The sequence below is a fragment of the Wasmannia auropunctata genome, unplaced genomic scaffold (genome assembly GCF_000956235.1).
Source record: "Wasmannia auropunctata unplaced genomic scaffold, wasmannia.A_1.0 LD333493.1, whole genome shotgun sequence".
Taxonomy (NCBI): domain Eukaryota; kingdom Metazoa; phylum Arthropoda; class Insecta; order Hymenoptera; family Formicidae; genus Wasmannia; species Wasmannia auropunctata.
In genome coordinates, this window is record NW_012029397.1 from 1 (window position 1) to 23,005 (window position 23,005).

Below are 23,005 nucleotides of genomic sequence, written 5' to 3' on the forward strand. Positions count from 1 at the left end.
AACGTAACGAAAGATTTTGTATGGAGATGTAACTACATATGTGAAGATTAAATTGTATCACGCACCAAGTTCTGCGTTATTAGACTCTTAATGCTTGATTTATTTCCGAATTGTTTTTTAGCTTGAAGAGTATTCATATAGTATATGTCAATTTTAAAATAAATTAACTTTTAATATCAGGGGCCTTCGATATGAGATTACGTTTATTTTCTAAAATCTAAAGGGATAAAATTAAATTTTAAAAATTCAAAAAATTTCTCTGAGTACCAGTAAAATTCCATGATTTTCAAGGGAAAAAATTAAATTCCAAGAATTCCAGGTTTTCTCGGTTTTTCCCGGTAGTACCCACCCTGTCCTAATATCAATTAAGAGAAATCTGTCTTGTAAATGTAATAAAGCAGAAATATTTAAATATAAAAAAAAATCAAATTTATAATAAATATTTCATTATTCTATTCCAATATTTAATTTCTTAAACGTTTATTTAAGTTGTATATTAAAGTTGTAAATATATTTATACAACTATGAAAAACGTACTAATAACCGATCCATGTAACAATATAAATTGAAATTGTTCTCCGATAAGCACTTACCATAACAAGATTTACTAGAGATACGGCATTCAAAGTTATATGCCACCAGTACATTAAGCCACCAATATTAACGACGATCATCGTAATCGTAATTAGAACCACGAATGATGAGAAGATATCCAAGCCCATTAATAAGAAAGTGACAACAAATATAGCCAGCAATGAAATTCCTATACTCTGCAACGTATCGGGCCACATAGTTAGATACTGCTCATAAAATACGTAGAAAACACTGTAGGGGAAAACTTCTATAGTAGCGCTTTCATTGAGCCTTTTCGAGTTACAGTTCAGCATGTTTGTAATATTCGCCGCCACTACTCTGGCTGCTCTCATCGATTCGTAATAATCGGCTGAAGTTTTGAGAATAGTGTGGTAAGCCATGAAATATGAAGCACCGACTGTTGACATTTCCGTGTGAGGATCGGTAATGTAATTCACACCATGTCCGTAAGCTGCGTGACCTCCTTTAGCACATACATCATCGGGATTGTCTTGCAGAAAGAATGATATATATCGATCGAAATCAACAGGCATTGGTCTGTTGAATTCATTTAAAGTGATATTGCAACTTTTACAACTCCGACCTGCAATTCAAAAATATGTAAAACAGTCAAATTAAAATAGGGGAGTATAATATATATGAGATCAATTAAATATAAATTTTTAAGGAATCATGCCACTCCTGAGGCCTCAAAATGATAATTAAGTTAGGGATTTTTTTATGGATAAATAGATAACTTTATTTAAAAGCTGTTTAGAGGACATTGTTGTACATATATAAGAAATTAAAAAAATATTTTATTTTTTTATGTGCAAAATGGCGGCGCACTAGCCTATATGCAGAATTCCTTTTTTCTGTTTTTTCAAATCGGTGTACAGGATTCCAGGCACACGGTTTAACTTTGAACAAAGAATTTTCATTATTAATATATTAAAGACTAGAGAAGTATATAGGAATTTTTTAAAATATTGATTTTTCTCAAAATGGCAGCTATTTTACGAAAGATAAATATTGACAAAAATACGAACTTTTTGTAAAAATAGCTGCCATTTCGAGAAAAATCAATATTTTAAAAAATTCCTATGTACTTCTCTAGTCTTTAATATATTAATAATGAAAATTCTTTGTGTTTTGTTTAAAGTTAAACCGTATGCCTGGAATCTTGTACGCTGATTTGAAAAAACAAAAAAAAAAGGGATTCTGCAAGTAGGCTAGTGCGCCATTTTGCATATAAAAAAATAAAAAATATATTTTTTTAGTTTCTTATATATGTACAACAATGTCCTCTAAGTAGATTTTAAATAATCCATTTACCCACAAAAAATTCCCGAACTTAAGATATCAGTTTAAAACCTCAGGAGTGGCATAATCCCTTAAATCTTTTCAATTTTATCAATTTTGTAAAGAAAAATATGTACCGGTGTGTGGACAGAATGAACTGTTCGTAGGAAAGTATTTGCAACAATCAGATAATCCCGACCAATCGATATAATCATCCATCCAAGACGAAGCAGGCTTGGCTATGTAAGTTCTGAAAAAAAAAGGGAAAAAAGTGAGAATATTTCAGTAAAATATAAAGCTAAACAAATATCAAAAAATTCATTCATAAAACTGTTTCTTGTTGTAATATACATACCTGTTGGATTGTTTAGATGCTGTAAATATTTGCGTCGACACTGAATCGCTGTTACAATATTGCCCACCGCATATTAAGTTTTGCACTTCTGTATTTGAATAATTTAGGCCATCTTTAACAACGAAATACATTGGTGGTCCAATTGACAAGTAATTATTCAAGAACTGGAAAAAAAGCAAGAATTTTAATTTTTATTCATGAGAGCCTCAGAGTTTCTTTAATTTAAATACATTTTAATTTTTAAATTTATATTCAGCTTGACATTTTATGTTTTGTCGGTTACGACATACCTTGAAATATTTAAGCACATAACTATCTTCGGGCATAGACAGTTCCTGATCTAGGCCAATTTCGATATGTGGTATTACGGCAATACTGCTGCAGAGCCAACCGAAAAATACAATCATCACAACCGTGCGAACCCATTTCTGCAGCAACAACGGAACATATGCGACTTTGAAAATTTTATACAACATTCCATCTACAACTTCTTCTCCATCATCACGCTTAGAGCGAATAAAGCAGCATACATCTAGCCTGTTATTCTGAAATTATAAAAAGATACCTTATATATTTAATCATGAATATAATGTATAAAATAAACGAAAAAGAGGAAGAAAGATAGAGAGAAGAAGAGAATGAAAAGATAAAAGAATAATGAAAATTAAGTCTCTACAAAATTTAGACAAAAATTTCGAATGATTTAAAGTAATTTATTATTTCAAATTTAAAATAATTTATTAATTAAAATAAATTTGTTAATTAATAAATTGTTTACTAATTCTTAACTAATTATTATTAATAAAATTTTTGTACATACTGCGTGCCGAATCGTGTCAAGTGCTAAAAGACTGACGAAACATGTAATTTGTAATATGAAGTCTACTAATAATGCCATTCCAGCATAGAGAGCAAACGCTTTCACGGCAGGCATATCAGAAAGACCACCTGTAAACAAAACAAAACAAAAATTAATTAACAGCTTAATTAATTAACAGCTTATTTACATACATAATTTTTATTTCCTTTTTTTCCAGTTTGAGTACGTTGTTTACAATATCTTATGCTAATACGTACCAAGGAAGAAGCAACAGCTTTCCGATACACTTGTGAGTAACATACTAGGACCAACTTGACCCAACGTACGGCCGATATGTTCCGGGATCGATTCATTCGGGCGTCTGCCTTCCCTCTGATGAGTTTGAACAAGAATAAAAATATTATCTACTCCGACTGCCAGTACCAAGAATGGAATGACCTCGATGATGATCAGCGTGGCTGGTATACCAATAAAGCCGAACAATCCAACGGAACAAATCACAGATGCCAACACTATGAGTACACCTCCGAGTCCAAGAGTAATCTTAGAATCGTGCTGAAATGCAAATCAATCGAATATATCAATTGAACGTCAAATAAGACGGTAGGACAGAGAATAAGCATGTAATATAACACAGATTCATACCAAAAGGCGAGCACATGATCTAATTTGACCAAGAGACACTGCGATATATCCGAACATAATAATATATGATACCAGAATAGTCACAATGTCTGATTGAGATTCACGATTCAATTCATCCTCGATAGAACGCTCGGACGTAAATGCTATGTCCATAAACGCCGGCTTTCTCGTTGCCGTCCAATTTTTCATAAAGTTGATAAAGCTGAAATTGAACGATGTATGAATGAAATTGAACAATAATTTTGAATAAGAAAAATTTAGAATTTACCGCTCAAATTTACCTTTCTTCCCATTCCATAGCGGGTAATAATTTGGCTTTGTTGTGATAATTGTTTACAAGAAAAGTAAGAATTACAGCGGTCGCCTTTTCATATGGTGAATCATGAAGATCTTGTCCCGGCGACAAAAATCCACCCACTGCAATTGCTGGCTCCACAGGGCCGCCATAACGTGCGAGACACTCAGGATTATATGGATTTCTGAAATAAAATACATAAATATAATATAAATAAAAATATAATGAAAAACAATACTATACACATCTTTAAAAAACGATATTACTTATGTTTCAGACATCACACAGATTTATCAATAGTTATACATATCAATGGTAACTTTTATCGATTTCTGTTATATTCTTCAAATAATTGATTTTAAAAGTTTTGAATTTATCATAGTTTTTCGCATTTTCATATTAAGACCCCTGATCAGCCAAGAACTCCGTGTGACGATGGCAACACTATATCGCGGTAAAAATTAGAACCCTGTTTGTACTAAAGGCTATTCTACAATATGTCGGTGTCGTAAGTTGTAAACTATAAGAATTGACTAATCACAATCGAATGTGAAGAGAATACTTGACTGTAATTGATCAATTTTTACTTCTCATGATATCAGCATATATATTTTAAAGCGGATCCTTGCTATAAAAAGTGTTAATAACGGTCTTGCATGCTATTTCGTTATGTGTTTAATTGTGAAAATGTGACTTGTCTCGTATTTATCAAATTCGTAAAAATGGATGGAAAGTAATATTATCTTTGAATTTTATTAGTAAGAGCATATTTTTCACTCCTTTCAACAGCTGTCAAATCGTGTTTTTCTACCTAAATAGGCTTTACTTCATATGCCTTTTACAACTATTTACTGACTGTCGGAGGGGGGGGGGATAATTTATTAGTTTCCGTTCATTTTTAAAGCGATCCCATTTTTTTCGTTTCATCAAAATTTTCTTTATTTACAAATGGCATGCAAGAAACTTTAACGTCTTATTTCTTACTTATGACGTCACGATTCAATATGGCCAACGTGACTAGTCAGGAGCTTCAATATTAAAAATTTTATCTAAATATCTTATCATTGGAATATATAGGTTGCTTTTCTATAATATCAACACTTAATAATTAGTTAATTACAGTAAGTCTCTATTTTTATCTCATAATAATTACATTTTCGTATTTTATTACTTATACTATATCTCTAAGATCCTCGTAATTTTACTTATGTCAATCTTATAGAATATAGATATAAATAAATATGATGTATAATTCCATAAGAGCCCACGATCGACTCAGTCAGTGCATTTAATCTTGACGCCCCATATTATGCTTGAGTTTTATACGAAATTGGTTCAAGAGTTAAATATTAGAGAGAGAGAGTGCAAGGTAAATGCATAACTTGTTTCGAGAATTCATATTTCAAAAAAAAAAATTCAAATAAATATTACACAATTTTTTCGTATCACTTACTGTGAGCAAGCTTTGAAATGATCCAAATAGTTTACTGTGTAATTCCCTTCTTCGTCTGTAGAGTCAAATTTTGATAAATTGTCTTGCCAGTAGCCCCAAATGCTTTGAATAGTGCATTGCTTAACAGTTGTTGGACCGGTAAATGGTCCAGTTAAAGGGGCGAAACATATATCCGCTAATGTGTAGTTGTTAGAAGTAATTATACTTTTAATGCCTTCTTGCAATTCAAAGACTGTTTTTAGAAAAGTGTCATTAAACACAGGGCCGAATACAATTGGTCCATTGGTGGTATTGTGTATAATCTGTAATTAAACAATTATACATATTGAAACAAAAGTCAATATACATATAATTCATTTCTACAAGAAATGATAAGAAATAATAATTACACAATAACAGGGTGGGTACTCAAATTTTGTAAAAGAATTCCCTGAAAATTCCTGGATTTTTTAAAAATATTATTCAAAATTCCAGGTAATATCAAAGAATTTTTCAATACAGCTTTAAAATAAATTAAGCACTAAGAGTTCTAATAATATATAGAACTTGAAAACATCTCCATACAAAATTTTTCGAACGTAACGAAAGATTTTGTATAGAGATGTAATTACATCTGTAAAGATTAAATTGTTTCACGCACCACGGTCTGCGTTATTAGACTCTTGCTAATGCCTGATTTATTATTTCCGGATTATCATTTCTTAGATTGAAGAGTCTTTATATAGTATATGTCAATTTTTAAATAAATTAACTTTCAATATCAGAAGCCTTTGATATGGGGTTTACTTTCTAAAGGAATAAATTAAATTTAGAAGTAAAATTCAAAAAATTTCCCTGAATACCAGTAAAATTCCATGATTTTCAAGGGTAAAAATGAAATTCTGAGAATTCCAGGTTGTCTCGATTTTTCCCGGTAGTACCCACCCTGAATAATGCTTATCTTTGTTAAATATTATTAAAAATATATAACTTGTTCTATGCAAAAATAACAGTCAAATATATTTCAGTAATACGTACATTCGGTAAGCCAACAGCAGTGATAATAATTTGTTCATTTCGATAAAAGGGTTCGAAGTGTTTATCGAAATATTCCCTTTCAACGCGCGATCGAGAATGCGGGGATGCCCACAATTCTACAGGATCTGTAGTAACTTGCATGTATTTTATGCCATGTCCCAAGGCAACAATCAATAGGAAGCCAAGGAAAAGTATTAACCAAGGTCGAGAAGCGCAAACTACAAAAGAATATTAGATAATGTAGGCAAATATAGAGTAACATTATAATCTAATTTTGTGTAAATTATATTATAAAATATGAACTATATTTTACTTACATGTTCCCCACTTGCAAAAGAACTCTTGCAAAAATTTGTCAGTACCTGCTCCAAGCTTCTCAATAAAGGTAGATTGTTCTTGGTCATCAAATCCAGATGGTAACTCATCACTGGATATAACACCTATAAGCATTTATGTAAAGTATAATAAATTTATAATTTATACAAATATCCGAGTAAGCACCATTATGCAGCTTAAATCTTGAATGCAAGTGCTGCAAACAATTAATATTCTATCATCTATAATTAACATATATAATAATGTTACAAGCAAACAATTTTCTTATACAAAAGACAGTACAAAAACATATTATAAAAATGTTAAGTTCTAAAATAAATAATCTTTATGAGATTAATAATAAATAACAATAAAAGAATATATAATGTCTTAAATATAATTACAAGTAACAATGTTTGAAACAATACATTACAATACATTATTTACTATGTTAAAAAGGTAAAAATGTTCAAAATTTCTAATATAAATATAATTTTTTTATTTAAATAAACTTAAAAATATAAGAAATCAAAATCTTTTAGATTACTAAAATTATTGATTTTTTTTAACTTACAAGAAAATAATGCTAAACAAGTAATATAGAATATAATTTAGAATAGGCATACGATTAAATGTTAAGATATAAAGAAATCCCCTCAATAAAATGTTAAAAATTTCATTCAATAATCTTGCAAAAAATAATAAATAATTGGTACTTAAAATATAATTTAAGTATATTTATAATTTAAATTTGTAAGTAAATTTAAATTTTTATTTTTAACATATTATTTCCAAAAATTGTAGGCATTTTCTATCAAATGTAACATTTTTTGTATAAAAACACACACACAAATTCGTATACATACAATTGGGCATAAAACTTGATTTATAATCTTCATTATTTCAATTCAGATTATATTCATTTTTTCAAATCAATTTTTCAATACTATTGATAGGGAATTCTTTCTTGATTAAACTTATAAACGGCACATTTGACTTAGCTTGCAATCAAATATTTAAAGCAATACCTATGACATGTACTTAACATATTGTAACATGCAAAAAATTAAGTATTATAAAAATAAATAATTTTTAAACACTAAAAAAAAAAATACAAGATACTTGTACAACACAATTTTTGTGAGCAGACAAATATGTTTAGGCTAATATTTATATATATTTCAAATTTTTAAAGAAATTGTATATATTTTCTTATGAAACTTGAAAATATTTTAAATAATATTTATTTACGAAAAAAGTATATTGATATTGTAAACAAATTATAATGAGATTGTTACACAATGTAATATATTATCGAAATATAACTCATTAAGCTCATGCTTGTTATGAATATTTTGCTAATTATATAAAATGCAAACTCTTTTCAAGCATCACTCTTAAGCGTTTAGATTTTCAGTGCAATCGTATAGTTAATTATCATCAGAATTCATATTACATGAATATGCAGTATTGCATTACAAAAGAGATAAAAGTTATATACAGCTTAACGCTATAACGCTATAACGCTACAACAGTTGATAAATCTATTTGTGAAAAGTAAAAAATGTGTACTGACAACCAACTGACATCTTGGCTTGGTATAATCTGCAAAGGCTGAAAATAAAGCGAAAGACACACAAAAGCTGCAAAGCAACAGAAAAGCTATAACACGAAAACAGCAATGACGAACACATCGAAGAACTTTAGAATCGAAAAAAACCTACTGGAACGCTTAGACTGTAGTGGACTGTCTTCTTGGTCAGCGGCGAGGGCAATACGAGCACCATCTCCTGGGTGGTGTAATCCGGCAGCTAGCCGTCTACCCACCTGTCTTCCTACCTCCTCTCCTCGTGCAACTATACATATGCGCACACCATACATACACAACCTATAGTCTGTACTTATTTTGTACGATATACGAATAAGTATTATATGGAAATCAGATATGCTTCAAGTAGTTAATATAACAAAGTAAAAACCCGTTCCACACACGAACAAAGTTATTTGACCGATAATTCACACTTATTATTATACAACCTAAATCATACCAAACAAAATTCCATATATATTAGTTTATAAAGTCAAGACAAAAAAGTCAAAGTTAGTGTAAATGTGGACACTAACACTTCTAAGAAAAAAATTTAAAAAATGTGCAGCAAACAATTGTTTCATAAGCCAAAGTGAATGACACACGTTTATTACAAGAGATTACTCTCTTCGGAAGTATTTAAGCAATTAATATATAGATTTTGTATAATTTTGTGTGTGTATGTGTGATCATGGCTTAATTTATCTCCCTTTATCTTAATTTATGAGTGCATATTTGCATAAATCTCTTAATGATTCTCACAAAAATAATGTTTATCTTTTATTATATTTATAAATAAAAAATATAAATAAAAAATTAAGACTTTGGTGTTATTATTTCATGCCTTTCAAAGCTTTAAATAAAATAAAAAAAATGCAATAAAAAGCCGTCCCCAAAAAACAAACTAACAATAAAATATAATAATATACCTAGGAATCATTACAATAAATTAATCACATAATTCCTCAATTCATCTCCACACTTATTTTACATATTAGAACAATTAATAATAATAACACAAGTTAACTATATTAGTCACTAGTATGTTCAATAAATTTTCAAAGGTAAATTATATGCAAAATATAATAAAAAAATAGCTTCAATTGAAAAAAATAATGCATTTCCATTTCCATAATTCGCCACAATGTTTAGCAACAATTATTTTATATGTTTTATAAATATTTTTATGTTTATATATACATACATACATACATATATGTATATATATATATATATATATATATATATATGTATATATATGTATATGGAATAATTTATTTTTATCATTTAAAATATCTTCCTTGCTTTTAAGAATAAAATAAAATGTCTAAGGTCAAGATATTATTCAGTTCAAAAAGACATTACAGTTGGTAGGAATCTCAAATGTATTGAAGTCTAAAGCAATTCTTTCGAGTTTGTTGTATAATATTAAAAAAGACAATGAGTGTTCTTGCAAATATATTAAATCATAAATTCTATATGTTTTACTTACAGTGAAGTTTTCTTCAATGACAAAACTTCGAAATATTTTTCATCTCTAAAAAAATATTTAAATTGATATAATTATGAATTTTTATACTCAAGGTCATTTAAAGATTGTACCAATTTACGTTGCCAAATTGATTATATATATAACATTGTGTGAAAAACATATACTATGTAAGAAAATATCTATAATCTGGAGATCTCGAAGAAAATGATTTTAAGAAAGACATTCCATCAATCACAATATACATATACCAAACTGAATAATCCCGTCTCTTTAGACCTTTTTTTCTAGTCTTAAAAGAATAATAATATTTTAAATAATAAAAATTATATCTCTTTATACACATATATTTAGAGAATATACTTTTGATATGCACATACAAGGACAAGTTTCTTACCTATACGCTTCCTATGGCTGAAACACATCATTAACAGAAGGAAAAGACAGGAACCGCATATAAAAATAATTGTCATTATAACTTCGTAACCATCGTAACTGAATATTGAGAATGGTTTTGGTAGTGGAGGCATCGGCGGTGGTACTGGACAACTTTGTTCACAATCAACGCAGCTGCAAGCTGGAGTGTTTTTCTACAAAATAAAATTAAATCTAGCTCGTTTTAATCGGCCTTACTAATTATGCTGTCTCATTTGCATATTACATTTATATCCCATTAAAGAAATGATTTATAGATGTAAATGTTCTTTGCATATTCTAATTATATTTTTATTTCAAAACAATTTATAGACGTAAGTGCTCTTTTGCATGACTTAGAATGATTTGATACAAACAGAATAACTGCTGAATAGAACGCTTTAGATTAAAAAATACTAAAAATGTATAGACTATATTTAAATTGTTTTTCTAAATATTTAAATTGTTATAGATTTAAATTGTTTTTCTAAATAATTTAAAAAAGTTTCAACATATCGTTTTTAAGTTAAATTGAATAATTTTAATGTCAATTGTAAAATTTTAAAAAATATAATTATTTTTCATATAAAAATATTACATTTACGATTTTTAAAAACTTCAAAAATAACAGTTTTAAAAAAATGTTTACAAACATATTAATTTTTTTAATTATATCTAACATTTTTTCGTATTATTAACGTAAGAGAATAATATTTAAATAATTTCATTCATTTTATAGTACGTATAAAAATAATATCATAATTAATACCTAAATAATTCTTAAATTTTATTAAAAAATTAATAAATAAAATATTACGTATTACGTAAAAATAAAGTAAAATAAAATAATCTATTTGATCTTAACCAATGAATATTACATATGTAATTGAGAACTTATGCTTAACTTTGGTAACATAACTGTTGAATTGCAGAATGAGAAAATAAAATCAAGAATGATAAAAAGTGTGAACGCGCGTGCGTGCAGAAAAAACTCGTAACTAACATTATTGTTTTATATCATTGTATGTTTAAGTAACTGCAGCATTTAACAGATCCTTATGAAAGAAAAATATGTAGCTAATATAAATATATTACTTTGCTTATTATCTTATTACATTGTTAATAAATGTTATAGATTTAAAAGAGCACTTATAGTTTACATTTTTGTATGTATTGTTCACATACTCACAAAAGAACATATATTGTAGACTTTATACACATACATATACATTTCTAAAAATATAATACTAACGTTTAACGCCTTACTGCATGGTGTAATTACAGGATCTACTGGCTCAAATGATCCGACAGGTTGATCAGTATTCACATATGTGATTTGGAAAGGTACGTAAATATTATTCGCCGCATCACCCATATAGTGAAACCATTTCAAAGCAGTACATCTACTCGCTCCCCATTCTCCGCACATTAAATCCAATGCTAACTGCCCCGTACTCGGCACCGACACTTTATTGCACGAGTTAAACGTTCCGTCAAGATATCTGTTCGTTATATATAGATCTATCCCATTAATATATTCTACACCTGAAAAGAGATTCAAAATGTGTATCAAAATGTTATAAGATATTAAGTTTTAAATGGCAGACAGAATATAATAATTACCTTTTGCTTCGTCCGTTGCTTTCTCCGTAATATTGATAAATTTGCTTTGGTTAACACCACATGTATAATCGCAAAAATGCTTCGCTAAATTATCTAAACAACTAGGGCATCTTTTTAAGAAATTTGCCGCAAGCTGGACATTCGTGTTTAATGTAGTAAGCTGATCCGCATCGCAGCAAGTATTAATTCCTTTTCCATCATCCACCAATAAATGTGGACAATTCTTAGCCAGCAATTCTTGTCCATCAGAATTCAATGGTTTCGCTGGTCCGTCGTAAGGACAATACTTTTTGTGCAAAAAACTATCCGTGTAACATACTCCATACCATATACAATGACCATTTTCTTCACTGACAACCTGTTTATAAATAATAAGATGTTTAAACTTTCATTAAGTAAATTACTTTTTTGTAAAATAAAATAACATGATAAAATTAGCTTTAATTTATCGTGCAATGGGACAGTTTTCTCAGTTACGTATATCCGTATTATAACCCGTAATATAAATACGTATAAATATATTCATATTTTTATACTAATATTGTCATTCAGTGTGCGACAAGCTTCATCGGCTACGCTCGCACAAGGCTTGTATAAAGATACATAGAATATTACATAAGGCATTTCCTAATTGAATTCTTCATGACCTGCGTATTAAAGTCTGATGAGATTTATTTGAGTCAATGAGCTGAATTAATGATTTAATTCGCCTAATATAAAACACAATATTGAATGAAGAACTCTTAACAAAGAAATGATGTTTTATTCTCACTTTAGTTCCCACAAAAGATATTTCTATGTAATGTGACCAATAATGACAATAATATTGTCAACAATAATATTTGATTATATCAAATTAATTTTAAATTTACATAAGTAATATATTAAATTAAATTTCTAATATAAAGCAATATATTACTGAGAAATGGAAAGAGAAAGTAGTCACTTTTAAAGAAAATAAAAATATTATCTAAATATTTCAAACAGTTATTTACAATAAGATTTAAATAAAAAAATTTTTTTTATTGGAAATTGTGACTTTAAAGAGATAAAAACTGTGTGCGTACATCATTGTATTTATTTTTACAAATTTTCAGTTAAAATTTGTTAAACATAAATACAACTAAAATTCCTGGAAATTTTATATACAAATATTTCTTAAAACATTATTTATTTCGTTCAAATAATCTTAAGTAATTTTCTATTGTATCATAGGTTGGCAAAGTAAGAAAAATATATTGAAGAACTTGTAACAAAACAGTTTAATTCAAGTTGAAAGAAATTATTTTTAATATTTACTTTATAGAATTGTTATAAGATTCACTTTATTTGATAAGAAATTTAAATTATTTTAATATTTATCAGAATTATTATTTAGTCCCGAGACGCATGTTCATTCTCTATTGTTACATTGTCTTATATTTTATTCAAAACAAATATTTAAATTGTAATGAAAAAAAAAAAATGAAAAGAAAGGAAGATATGCATGAAAACACAAAATAGAGTTTGTTCATATCACATGAAAAACAATGTTCGGTATCAGCTCTTCGCATGAGTCATTCGTTTAAAAGGAGTCTTATAAGTCACGCAATGGGCGTTATACTTTGGATTATGTCCGACGAAACGAACCGGCGGAATGTTTTTGATCGTCTTTATAAATAATTCGTGATGATACTTACAAAAAAACTGCATGATTTATAATCTTATCGGTTTTAACGTGGCAAAAAAAATTATTTGCGTGCAGTTTGGCTTGCATATTCTATATCGGATAATTTCCGACTTGCGTAACATATGCACATAACTTTAACTAATTGTAAGACATTAATATGAAATAAGGATATGGTATCTGTATTATATAACATATCAATAATTCTTTGTTACACGTGCTTATACACAAATTCTAAAACGTTTTCTAAGTTTTGAGTGTATAACGTAAGAAGAAATCCCATTTAATTGTAAGTAGACTACTAGCATTAACAATAGCCTTGTTTCTAGTCGCACTTGTTAGCTCTCTTTCCTGCCTGCCGCAACGCGAGTCCAGACAACCGATGAGAAATCAAGACAATAACACGAGCGCAATTTCTCTGTGGGCTCTCATTATATATTATACATTATAATATTTAAATACATGTTAATTAAGCATATATTCGCACAAGTGGCGTATATTTCTTGAAAAAGATTTAATAAATTTCTAAGATATGATTTAGAATTAAAATTCATGGAACTTTTTTTATAATTTGATAATAAAGTATTATTATGATTTACTTTATAATAAAAAAAATAGTTAAAAGGCCTAAAATCTGCAAGTCTAAAAAATATTAAAACTGGAGAAAATTAGAGCGCTTTCTTTCCCTCTCCCTCTGTCGTTTTTCAAAAAGTATTACATATATAGAACAAATAAATTTTGTTAAATTATTTTATTAAGTTTGTTCTTTCTTACTTCTTGTAAGCATAGGCACGGTTCTATTAGTTTCGTTAATTCGTTAAATATAAATAGATTGAATATATTTAATCTTTACTTTCTCCTTATTTTCAAAGCTTTTAATAGACATGTTTACACATAAATAACATCTAATATTTTAAGCAATATAAAGTTAAACACAGTTTTTGATATATCGATTGTATAATTCTTAAAAAAAAAAAACTTAATGTTTCTAAGTCTGATTTAGAACTAAAATTCGTAGAATTCTAGTTTAATTTAGAACAAAAAAGAGGAGAAAGCGATATAAGAAAATCTATAAATTAAGTTTAAAAAATATGAAAACTGGAAAGATTAGAAATATCTCTCTCGTTTGGAAATACAAGAACGATAAAAAACTAATAAATATTAAAAATTTTCTTTTTTACACTTTTTGTAAGCATTACGTTGCACACACATGGTTCCGTTAGTTTTAATAATTTGTTAAATATCTATATATACATATACATTTCATACATTTATTCTTTACTTTCTCGTTATTATTTTCGTGCTTTCGTATATGTGTATCATACAGCCATATTAGATTCTAAACAAGAAAATATGGAGAAAGGAACATAGTTATTGAATGACAGAGATGTTTGTTATGCGTGTGTCGCAAGCTACATTCTTTATCCGATAGTAAGTAGCCAACTATCGCTAACGTTGTTTAGCTCTTAGTCATTCTAATGAACGACTAATTACACCGACTGTGTCTTTTCTTTTATTCATATTACAAATACATATTAGCAACGGATCCGAAAAAGAAGGTTCGAGGGACAAGCGCGGAATTAACGGAGGTCGCGTGACAACATAAACGGACAAGGCTCCGTTCTAAAATATTTTTTCTGTCGTCAGTCACGTATGTACGTCGATGGAATTTAATTTGGACGGTAAGGATGCGACGTTAGCGACTGCCTCGAAAAGCGAGTCAGCTAAACTTTCGCGGAACCAACGCCTGCAGTCGAAAAACATCTCCCGTCGACCTCGACCCACAAACGCCGTGAAAACGTGCTTGGTTTACTCCAAGCGGTAAAGCTTTTCTCGGACGACGCGGCGGCGAAAGAGGGAATAAATTCAATTGAACGAGCGAACTCGAAGACGGGAAAGGCCAGCTACCTATAGGCTTTCTCGGCGATCAGCCGAGATGACGTCATGCGACGCGTAAGCGCCCGTCGATCCTACTTTGCCTGGGGTGTGGACTGTGTGGACAGTGTATAGACAGGTATACACGGAAAGCTGTATATGAGTGACCGCGTGTATATACCGTCACGATATGCGTGTATGTGTGAGCGCGTAGTTCCCGCGAGTGTGCGCGAGCGCACTAGATGAGACGAGGAAAAGGAGAAAACGGAGCGTTGACGTGACGCACGCGCGACGCGCGTGCAACATGAGCGTCGCAGAAAGGATGCGGCGCAAATATGTATAACCGACCGTCGTCGCTCAGTCCTTATACTTATATATACATGTACGTTACTCACCGGACTCGCGAAGCTGGACAAGGTCAGCAGTAGCAGCAACAGGGGCCAAAGGACATCGTTACGCGTCATGGCTGCGTCTATCAAAGTCCGACGACGAGCGGCCGTTGCCGCGGTCGTTACACTAGTCCTGTGCATCGCGTGACGTTTCACACTGCCGAATTCACGCTCTCCTCGTACTGCCAAACTCGCGGCGCACTTAACCTCGCTCCAAGCTCCACGGACTGGATACGCACACAATGTATCACGCGTATCATGCAATCATCGCACGCGGAACACCTTCCTTCGACGACGTTCTTCCGCGACTCGCGCGGGATATCTTCCCTCGACTCGTTTCGCGAACGATCACGATCGACCGTCACCGCTCGACCGTCGCCGTCGACTGCCGCCCACCCCACCCGTCATCGTTGCGCGACTGTCGTCGGCCACCGCCGCCGCCGCGAACGCCGCCTGGCGGCGCTCAGCTGTTTTAACTCGGTTGACCCGCCGCGCCGGCCGCGCGGCTCGAATCGCATAAATCAGGCGCGCACAATTGCGCGTATCTCGTTACTTTTTGATGCACTCGGATAAGACCTCTGACTCGATAGTTCTTGACGATAGCGAGCCAGATACCGCACAAACATCGCGCAAAAAGCAAGCAATAACAATTATGCTTACAGGTGTGTCGCAAAATCTTATTTATATAGATTTATCATATGATCGCGGTTACCTTGAATCTTCCTCGGCACGATGCCAAATTCCACAGCTATATGCGCGAATACGGCTTGGCATAATAACAAAAGATATATAGACCATTTGACATGATGAAAAAAAATGCACAAATTAAAACCAAGGAATCCGATTGTATTAAAGCTTCAGTTTCGAAAGTCTCGCTAATATTAATAATTTCATTTATTTTGCCCCTCATTGAAATTCGATCATATTTCTACTTTCAAAGTATTGATGCTCATGTAATGTATGACAAAGGAAGAAATTATTCCTAGTTTTCTTCGCAAAGTGATAATTATAAAAAGATTAATAGAAATTTATATCGAGCAATAGACAATGTTTTCCATCTTGGAAACTAGGACTTTGTGTCGAATGGCTTATCTATTCTTTCACATTCTTATCTATCTACTTCACAGCTTCCGCCGAGAAACGAGCAATTGCACTGTGAATCATTATTTGCTCTTATTGTTAGAAATGAAATATAGTTGAAACGATTAATTTCAAATCTAACATGTAATTTAATTTTATATAAAGAGAAATAAATATATAGTAGCATATGATTTGAAATTTGCTTTTTATCAATCTAAAAGAGTCAATGTCATAAAAACAAATTTTCTTAATATACAAAGTTATTCGTACACATCCGCGTTAAAGATAAATTTTCTTAAATATAAGATTATTCGTATATCCGGCATATCCGTTAGAGATAAATTTTAAAATATAAGATTATCCATATTTATATCCGTTACTGGTGGCATAATCGGAGAAAGCCCGATTATAAAAAAAAAAAAGATAACCCAAACATCTTTTATATCAATCTTTGTTTCTAAAAAGTCAAATTTAAAAGTGTGATTATTTAATGTTGATAATAAATCTATTTGTAAATTTATTACAAATTACAAAAAATAATTTAAAAAATTTCAGACGCAAATTTTTGTGTGTTTCTAAAAAGAAATTTCATTATATACCTTTGAGTTTTTATTTGTTGTACGAAATATATATGATTTCTTGTAATAATGGACGGCTAATAATAAATTACCTGGTATATAAAGTGTAATCATGAACAGAATATTCTTGAAACATAAATATAATACACATTTCGTAGAATTGAATCATGAGATAGGAATGCGTTGACCGTAATCGATTGACGTAGAAGATACTACGTGATATTATTTCTTAATGTCTAAAATACAACTAGGGAAAGGCATTAAATATTGCTTTATTGAAATATTGTTTTGATTGAGTTGCCATATTGATACTCGCATGTATAAATAAAATTATAAACAATAACAAAAGTCTGTTCTTTTGTCACTGAACTATATAATGCATGTACACTCGTTGTATTTAGAATGACATAGATATATTTGAATATATATTTTTGAAGTTTAACGAAAGCGAGATAGAAAATAATAGTACTTATACAGTCCAATGTAGTGACAAAGAAGAACAAATCTCACATATACATGATTCACTTAAATGCCGAATACCGATCAATGAAAATTTATGCTACCAAAACACACACTAAAGTTTAAAATATTTTAAAATAATAAAAATACTTAAACGATTTAATTTGAATCCTAATTGCTAACTTTATTATACCTAATATATGTTGCGAATTTTTATTATATTATGTCTTATGCTATTGTATTCCTATTGCACAATAAGATTATTCTACTGAACAATAAACTTCAAATTTGAATAACAATATGTTTTTTGTGTATTGTATAATATATTGTATTTGTGTATTTTAAACAAAATAAAATGATGTAAGATTTAATATAATATAATTACGGATGTTATATGAAATAGATATATTTGACGTTAAGTTTCTTCGTTAAAATTGATTCTATTTAATTTGGCTTAAAAAATATTCATTGTTTGAAGTAAATAAAACGGTATAACATATAAAAGAATGTATATACCGATTGTAATTATACGTATATGTAATTAGCATTACTTTAAATAAATAATCGATGATCTACATATAAAAATGCGATAAGATAATTGCTACCTAAGTCAAGTCAGCTGGAATGCACAACATAGTTATAAAGTATAACATGAAAATGCTAAACATTCTCATATCAATTCATATGATCACGACTTAACATATCAGATAAGAATGCGGGTATCACGTGCTCATAAATTTTATCTCTTTTTGAGAAATACATAATTCAAATGGCCGTGAAAAAAATAGTAGACATGGTGTATAGAGGCATACCAATGCGACTACTCTAGTGCCAGGCCAAGGCTAGCAAAATGATATGGAACATTTGGAAAAGGGTAAATAAAATGAACGGAGAACTTATTTTATATATAAAACAGAGACGTGGCTTTATTTATAATAGTAAATTTATATAAATATTATACAAAATGTAGTGTATTTAGAATGGATAATAAGAAGTTACCAAAAATATTACGAAGAATTTATTTAATGAAACTGTTTAAGGATGTAGAGACGTTTGACATCTTAACTTAAACTGCATAATTTCATCGCCGGTTAAAAAAAAATAAAAAAAAGTTATCAAGGATAGGAAGAACATTATACTTCATTTGCCTAAAAAAAATATTATTACTTATTGTAGAGAGGATAGAATATGTGACGGTGTTCCTATAGCGAAAATAAAAATCGGAGCATAAGTTAAACATAAGGAAAGAATGCAGAAGCATAAATTTCTTGAAAGCGTAAATCAAACCAGGGGAACGTTATAGAAGTTTTAAAGATAAACGCCCTTTTTACGTTTTGCTAGTTAATTGCTGTTCCAATTTACGCTTCTCAGAAGTTTCGTTTACATTTCTGTTTTACACTCAACTTACGCTCCGATTTTTATTTTTATTTTCAGAAGCCTATTTCTTTATATCTATGATTCGAATTGTTCAGCTACTAAAGTATTACATTTAGCAAACGTATTTGGATATGGATTTTGCGTTCCAAAAGCAAAATATAAACAAATATACCTATAAGGACAATTCATTATCTTTAATCGATTAAGTCGGAGGAATTTAAATTTGCCTTCACATCACGTATGGAATCATCGTTTTTATTGTGAATTTTAGAATGGTACAACTATGTAGATCTCGCAAATGAAAAATGGTTAATAAATCAATCGGTCGTACTAATAATTCACGCAATAATAATTCAAACTTCTCTTTCTTAATGATAATTATAAGTTTTATTATTGCCCCGTAAAAAAATGTTTGTGAACAAACTTATTGTTTGCACTATAAATTGAGATATAAATCAATTTTTCGAATTTTATTACATATATGTTCCATAAATTGATAAAATGTCGTTTCTTTTTTGTTGCTATTATTAATAAATGCACATATAATCTAGATTGCATCCTGTATCTCTAATAAAAATGTTAACAATTGATTGAAGATTTATAATTATTCATAAATCGAGTATGAAAGTATCAACAATATTTTATCATATCTACGCGAGTATATTATTATATACGTAGCACACGAGGAAAATTAATTTATTTCAACATAATACAAAGAAAAATTTACGTAACTTCTCTCATTTCACCTATATTAATAATAATTCCGTATAAGTAAAAGATAGGAGCCCTAGACATTTAAATCTGTATAACAGTTAGCTCCGAGTAGAAATATCTTTCAAAAAAATAAAATATATCTAACAAACATTTAATTTGAAAAATAAACTTTACATATAAAACATGTGTACAAATTTAAGAATACTTACATAATTGTTTGAAATACTTTGTCGATTAAATTAAAAAAGTTTTAAGAAACAAATTATAAAATAAAGCGTCTCTACATTATTTAAAATTTTTTTAATTAGCTATTTCCGGGCTACACAGCATTTTTTGCAGTCATTACAGTTTTTTAAAATATTTTTTGCTAATATAACAATTTTTATTTGTATGTGCATTTTGTACTTACTTTAGTAAATTTGATAAGTTTTAATTTTTCAGTACTTTTATAAATTTTTATGGATAGTGGTATATTTGTTGCATTTAATATCTTTATTATTACTAAAGAGACATACGGCATTGTCAGTTTTTTTTCAATAATGGAAGTATAATAAATAATTAAATATCATGTCAGCTATTTTTTAGATTATGTTTTATGTTAAAATTTTTGTAATTTTTTTTTGTCAATAAAAACGTTTAAACGATGTGCAAATTTAACTCTTATTAATAGCCTAAATTGATTTTCGTGCTACACATTTATATATTTTTCAAATTTTTCCACCGATTATCTGCTACAGAAAATAAAATGGTTTCTTACAATAAATAGCTCTTTATCAAAATTTTTGTGGAAGAAAATAATATATAGTAAATAATATTTGAAATTTTTATATAAAACTGTTACTTATTTTTAACTGAACTTATTTCTAATGCAAAATTATAACAAATGATTTAAAAATCAAATATCTCTCGATCTTAGTTAGTCTATTCTCTTTTCGTCGCGATACGTTTCTGCAGTTACAGAGATTACAATCCTATTTACTTTTTGTATGTAGTAAAATTTCTTTCTTTATAATTATTATTTTACATTTGGTTTAGAATTAATTAATGTGTAGTCAATAAATAATGGAAAAAAAAGATTTCATAATTTGCTGTCACATAAAGCACACGAGTCCTTGGACACATTTGTTACAAAAGTATATTAATAATTTTCTTATCTTTCCAAACTTCGACAAGCGTTTTCTCGAATTTATGCCTATCAAAAATTAATGTTTTTTAAAATAAAATTCAACTTTGTCTTTCTGTACTAACTGATCTTACTAATCTAACTCTTGAATTCAATCTAACATCTGTATTTATTTCCAATGTAAGTACGTATTCGTTGCATCGCATATAATACATTATGTGCATAATCACCTAGTGCAAGTTCGCATCTCTTGTGCCGGAAATAGCATTGGTCCGTATACCGTATATTTATGGTAACCATACAATTATCTTGTTTACGAAGAGATAAACAAGTTTTTAGTTACGAATTTTGCGCATGAAAAATACGTTGAAAAAAATGAGTTTCTTAAATAGTTGCAATATTAAATTATGATTATAATGAACAGATATTTATATTAATTAAACATTGTGTTATCGTATAAAAATTCGCTGTAAAACAAGGAAAATATAATCAGAAAAATAAAATTGTCAACCACAATTATATTGACGTAACATTCTAGCTGTAATGTTGAATTTATTAACTATCTCAACATGAATGGATCAGTCACAGTAAGACAAAGTGCAAAAATTCCGCACACTATCTATAATCTGTAAAGAACTTGCAAATCACGAGTGAGCAATACTTCAAGATCGACTAAAATGACACGTGTGTAGTTAAATCTCATAAACTTCTTAGAGACAAACGTTAATTTGCTCAATAGATAGTTAACTCTTGCACGCGAGAATCGTGCTTGAAGTCTTCCTGTTTTTCTCCGTTTTTAGAAGATAAAGAGAATCATGGAATCTATTAATTCCTAATATGCAGCATTTGTTAAAGACTTAAGATGATCACATTTAGACAATTCATAATCTATTTTGACGACTATTTATGCGAAACAGATATATATATTTTGTATAAATCATATATATATTAATTAGAAATAAGAATTATTGAAACGATCAATAGGAAATTAATATAAATTATTATTGACTACATTTACATCACGGCAACGGTAATCCGGTTTAGTAACATTCGTAGTTCTAATTTCTTGAAATGTATAAGCTTATTTATATAAAGCGATGTTATAATTTCTACATAACATATACCTGCATAACATATACCTAATTAATGATATCAACTTAAAAAAGTAAAATAATTGACGTATATATAAAGGGAGAGAGAGAGAGAAATGAATTTAATTATCGCTAAATAACAGCTAAATTTTATAACAGCTAAGAAGCATGATGTTAGAATTTTTATAGTGAAATACAACGAGAATATCATTAACATCATTTTACTATAACATTTACGTTAAATATTGAATATGTAATAATAATTCAACAGTATTAAATATTTAATTTATTAAGTGAGCGATGAAGATATTTATTAATTTAAGAAAATATTTCGACAAAGAGATATTTATTAATCTAAGAAAATAGTTTTTTTTAATAAAGAGATGTATATATGTATATATTTATTAATAGATTAATTTATTAATAATAGTTAAGAATATATTTCATTTCTCTCTTCAATTTCCCAACTTTCTCAAACATGCTTATATCGTTTTATTATACATAAAAATAATTTAACAATCTAAATACTCAAGCAGATATATATCTATTATACATATATAGGTATAGCACAGAGAGTGCTTCAAAAAGAATTCATGCTGTCATATCAATTCGCTGAGCTCATTTTCAGATGCAAAAACAATTATTTTTCTAAAAATTCTGTAAAAAATTCTTTTGCACCTAAAAATAAACTCACAATCAAAATTAAGTGATGGCATATGACTGAATATGCCATCATGACATATGTAATCATGCATATATGACAT

The 23,005-nt window shown here is 29.1% G+C and overlaps 1 protein-coding gene across 2 annotated transcripts; it reads right to left on the reverse strand.

Moving 5' to 3' along the window:
- Window positions 1-521: 521 nt before the first annotated feature.
- On the reverse strand, window positions 522-16,216 carry LOC105459926 (Niemann-Pick C1 protein). Of its 2 annotated transcripts, XM_011706291.1 has the most exons (16): window positions 15,826-16,216; window positions 11,890-12,247; window positions 11,519-11,811; window positions 10,250-10,442; window positions 8,500-8,631; window positions 6,778-6,900; window positions 6,461-6,678; window positions 5,444-5,745; window positions 3,977-4,174; window positions 3,696-3,897; window positions 3,308-3,605; window positions 3,051-3,178; window positions 2,521-2,775; window positions 2,231-2,394; window positions 2,013-2,125; window positions 522-1,177 (listed from the first exon to the last, which is right to left on the reverse strand). In XM_011706291.1, exons 1-16 carry the CDS (start codon window positions 15,958-15,960, stop codon window positions 537-539), a joined length of 3,753 nt encoding a protein of 1,250 aa, XP_011704593.1. In that variant the 5' UTR covers window positions 15,961-16,216; the 3' UTR covers window positions 522-536. The 2 variants fall into 2 exon arrangements, with proteins under 2 accessions (XP_011704593.1, XP_011704595.1); XM_011706293.1 differs by lacking the exon at window positions 8,500-8,631.
- Window positions 16,217-23,005: the final 6,789 nt, after the last annotated feature.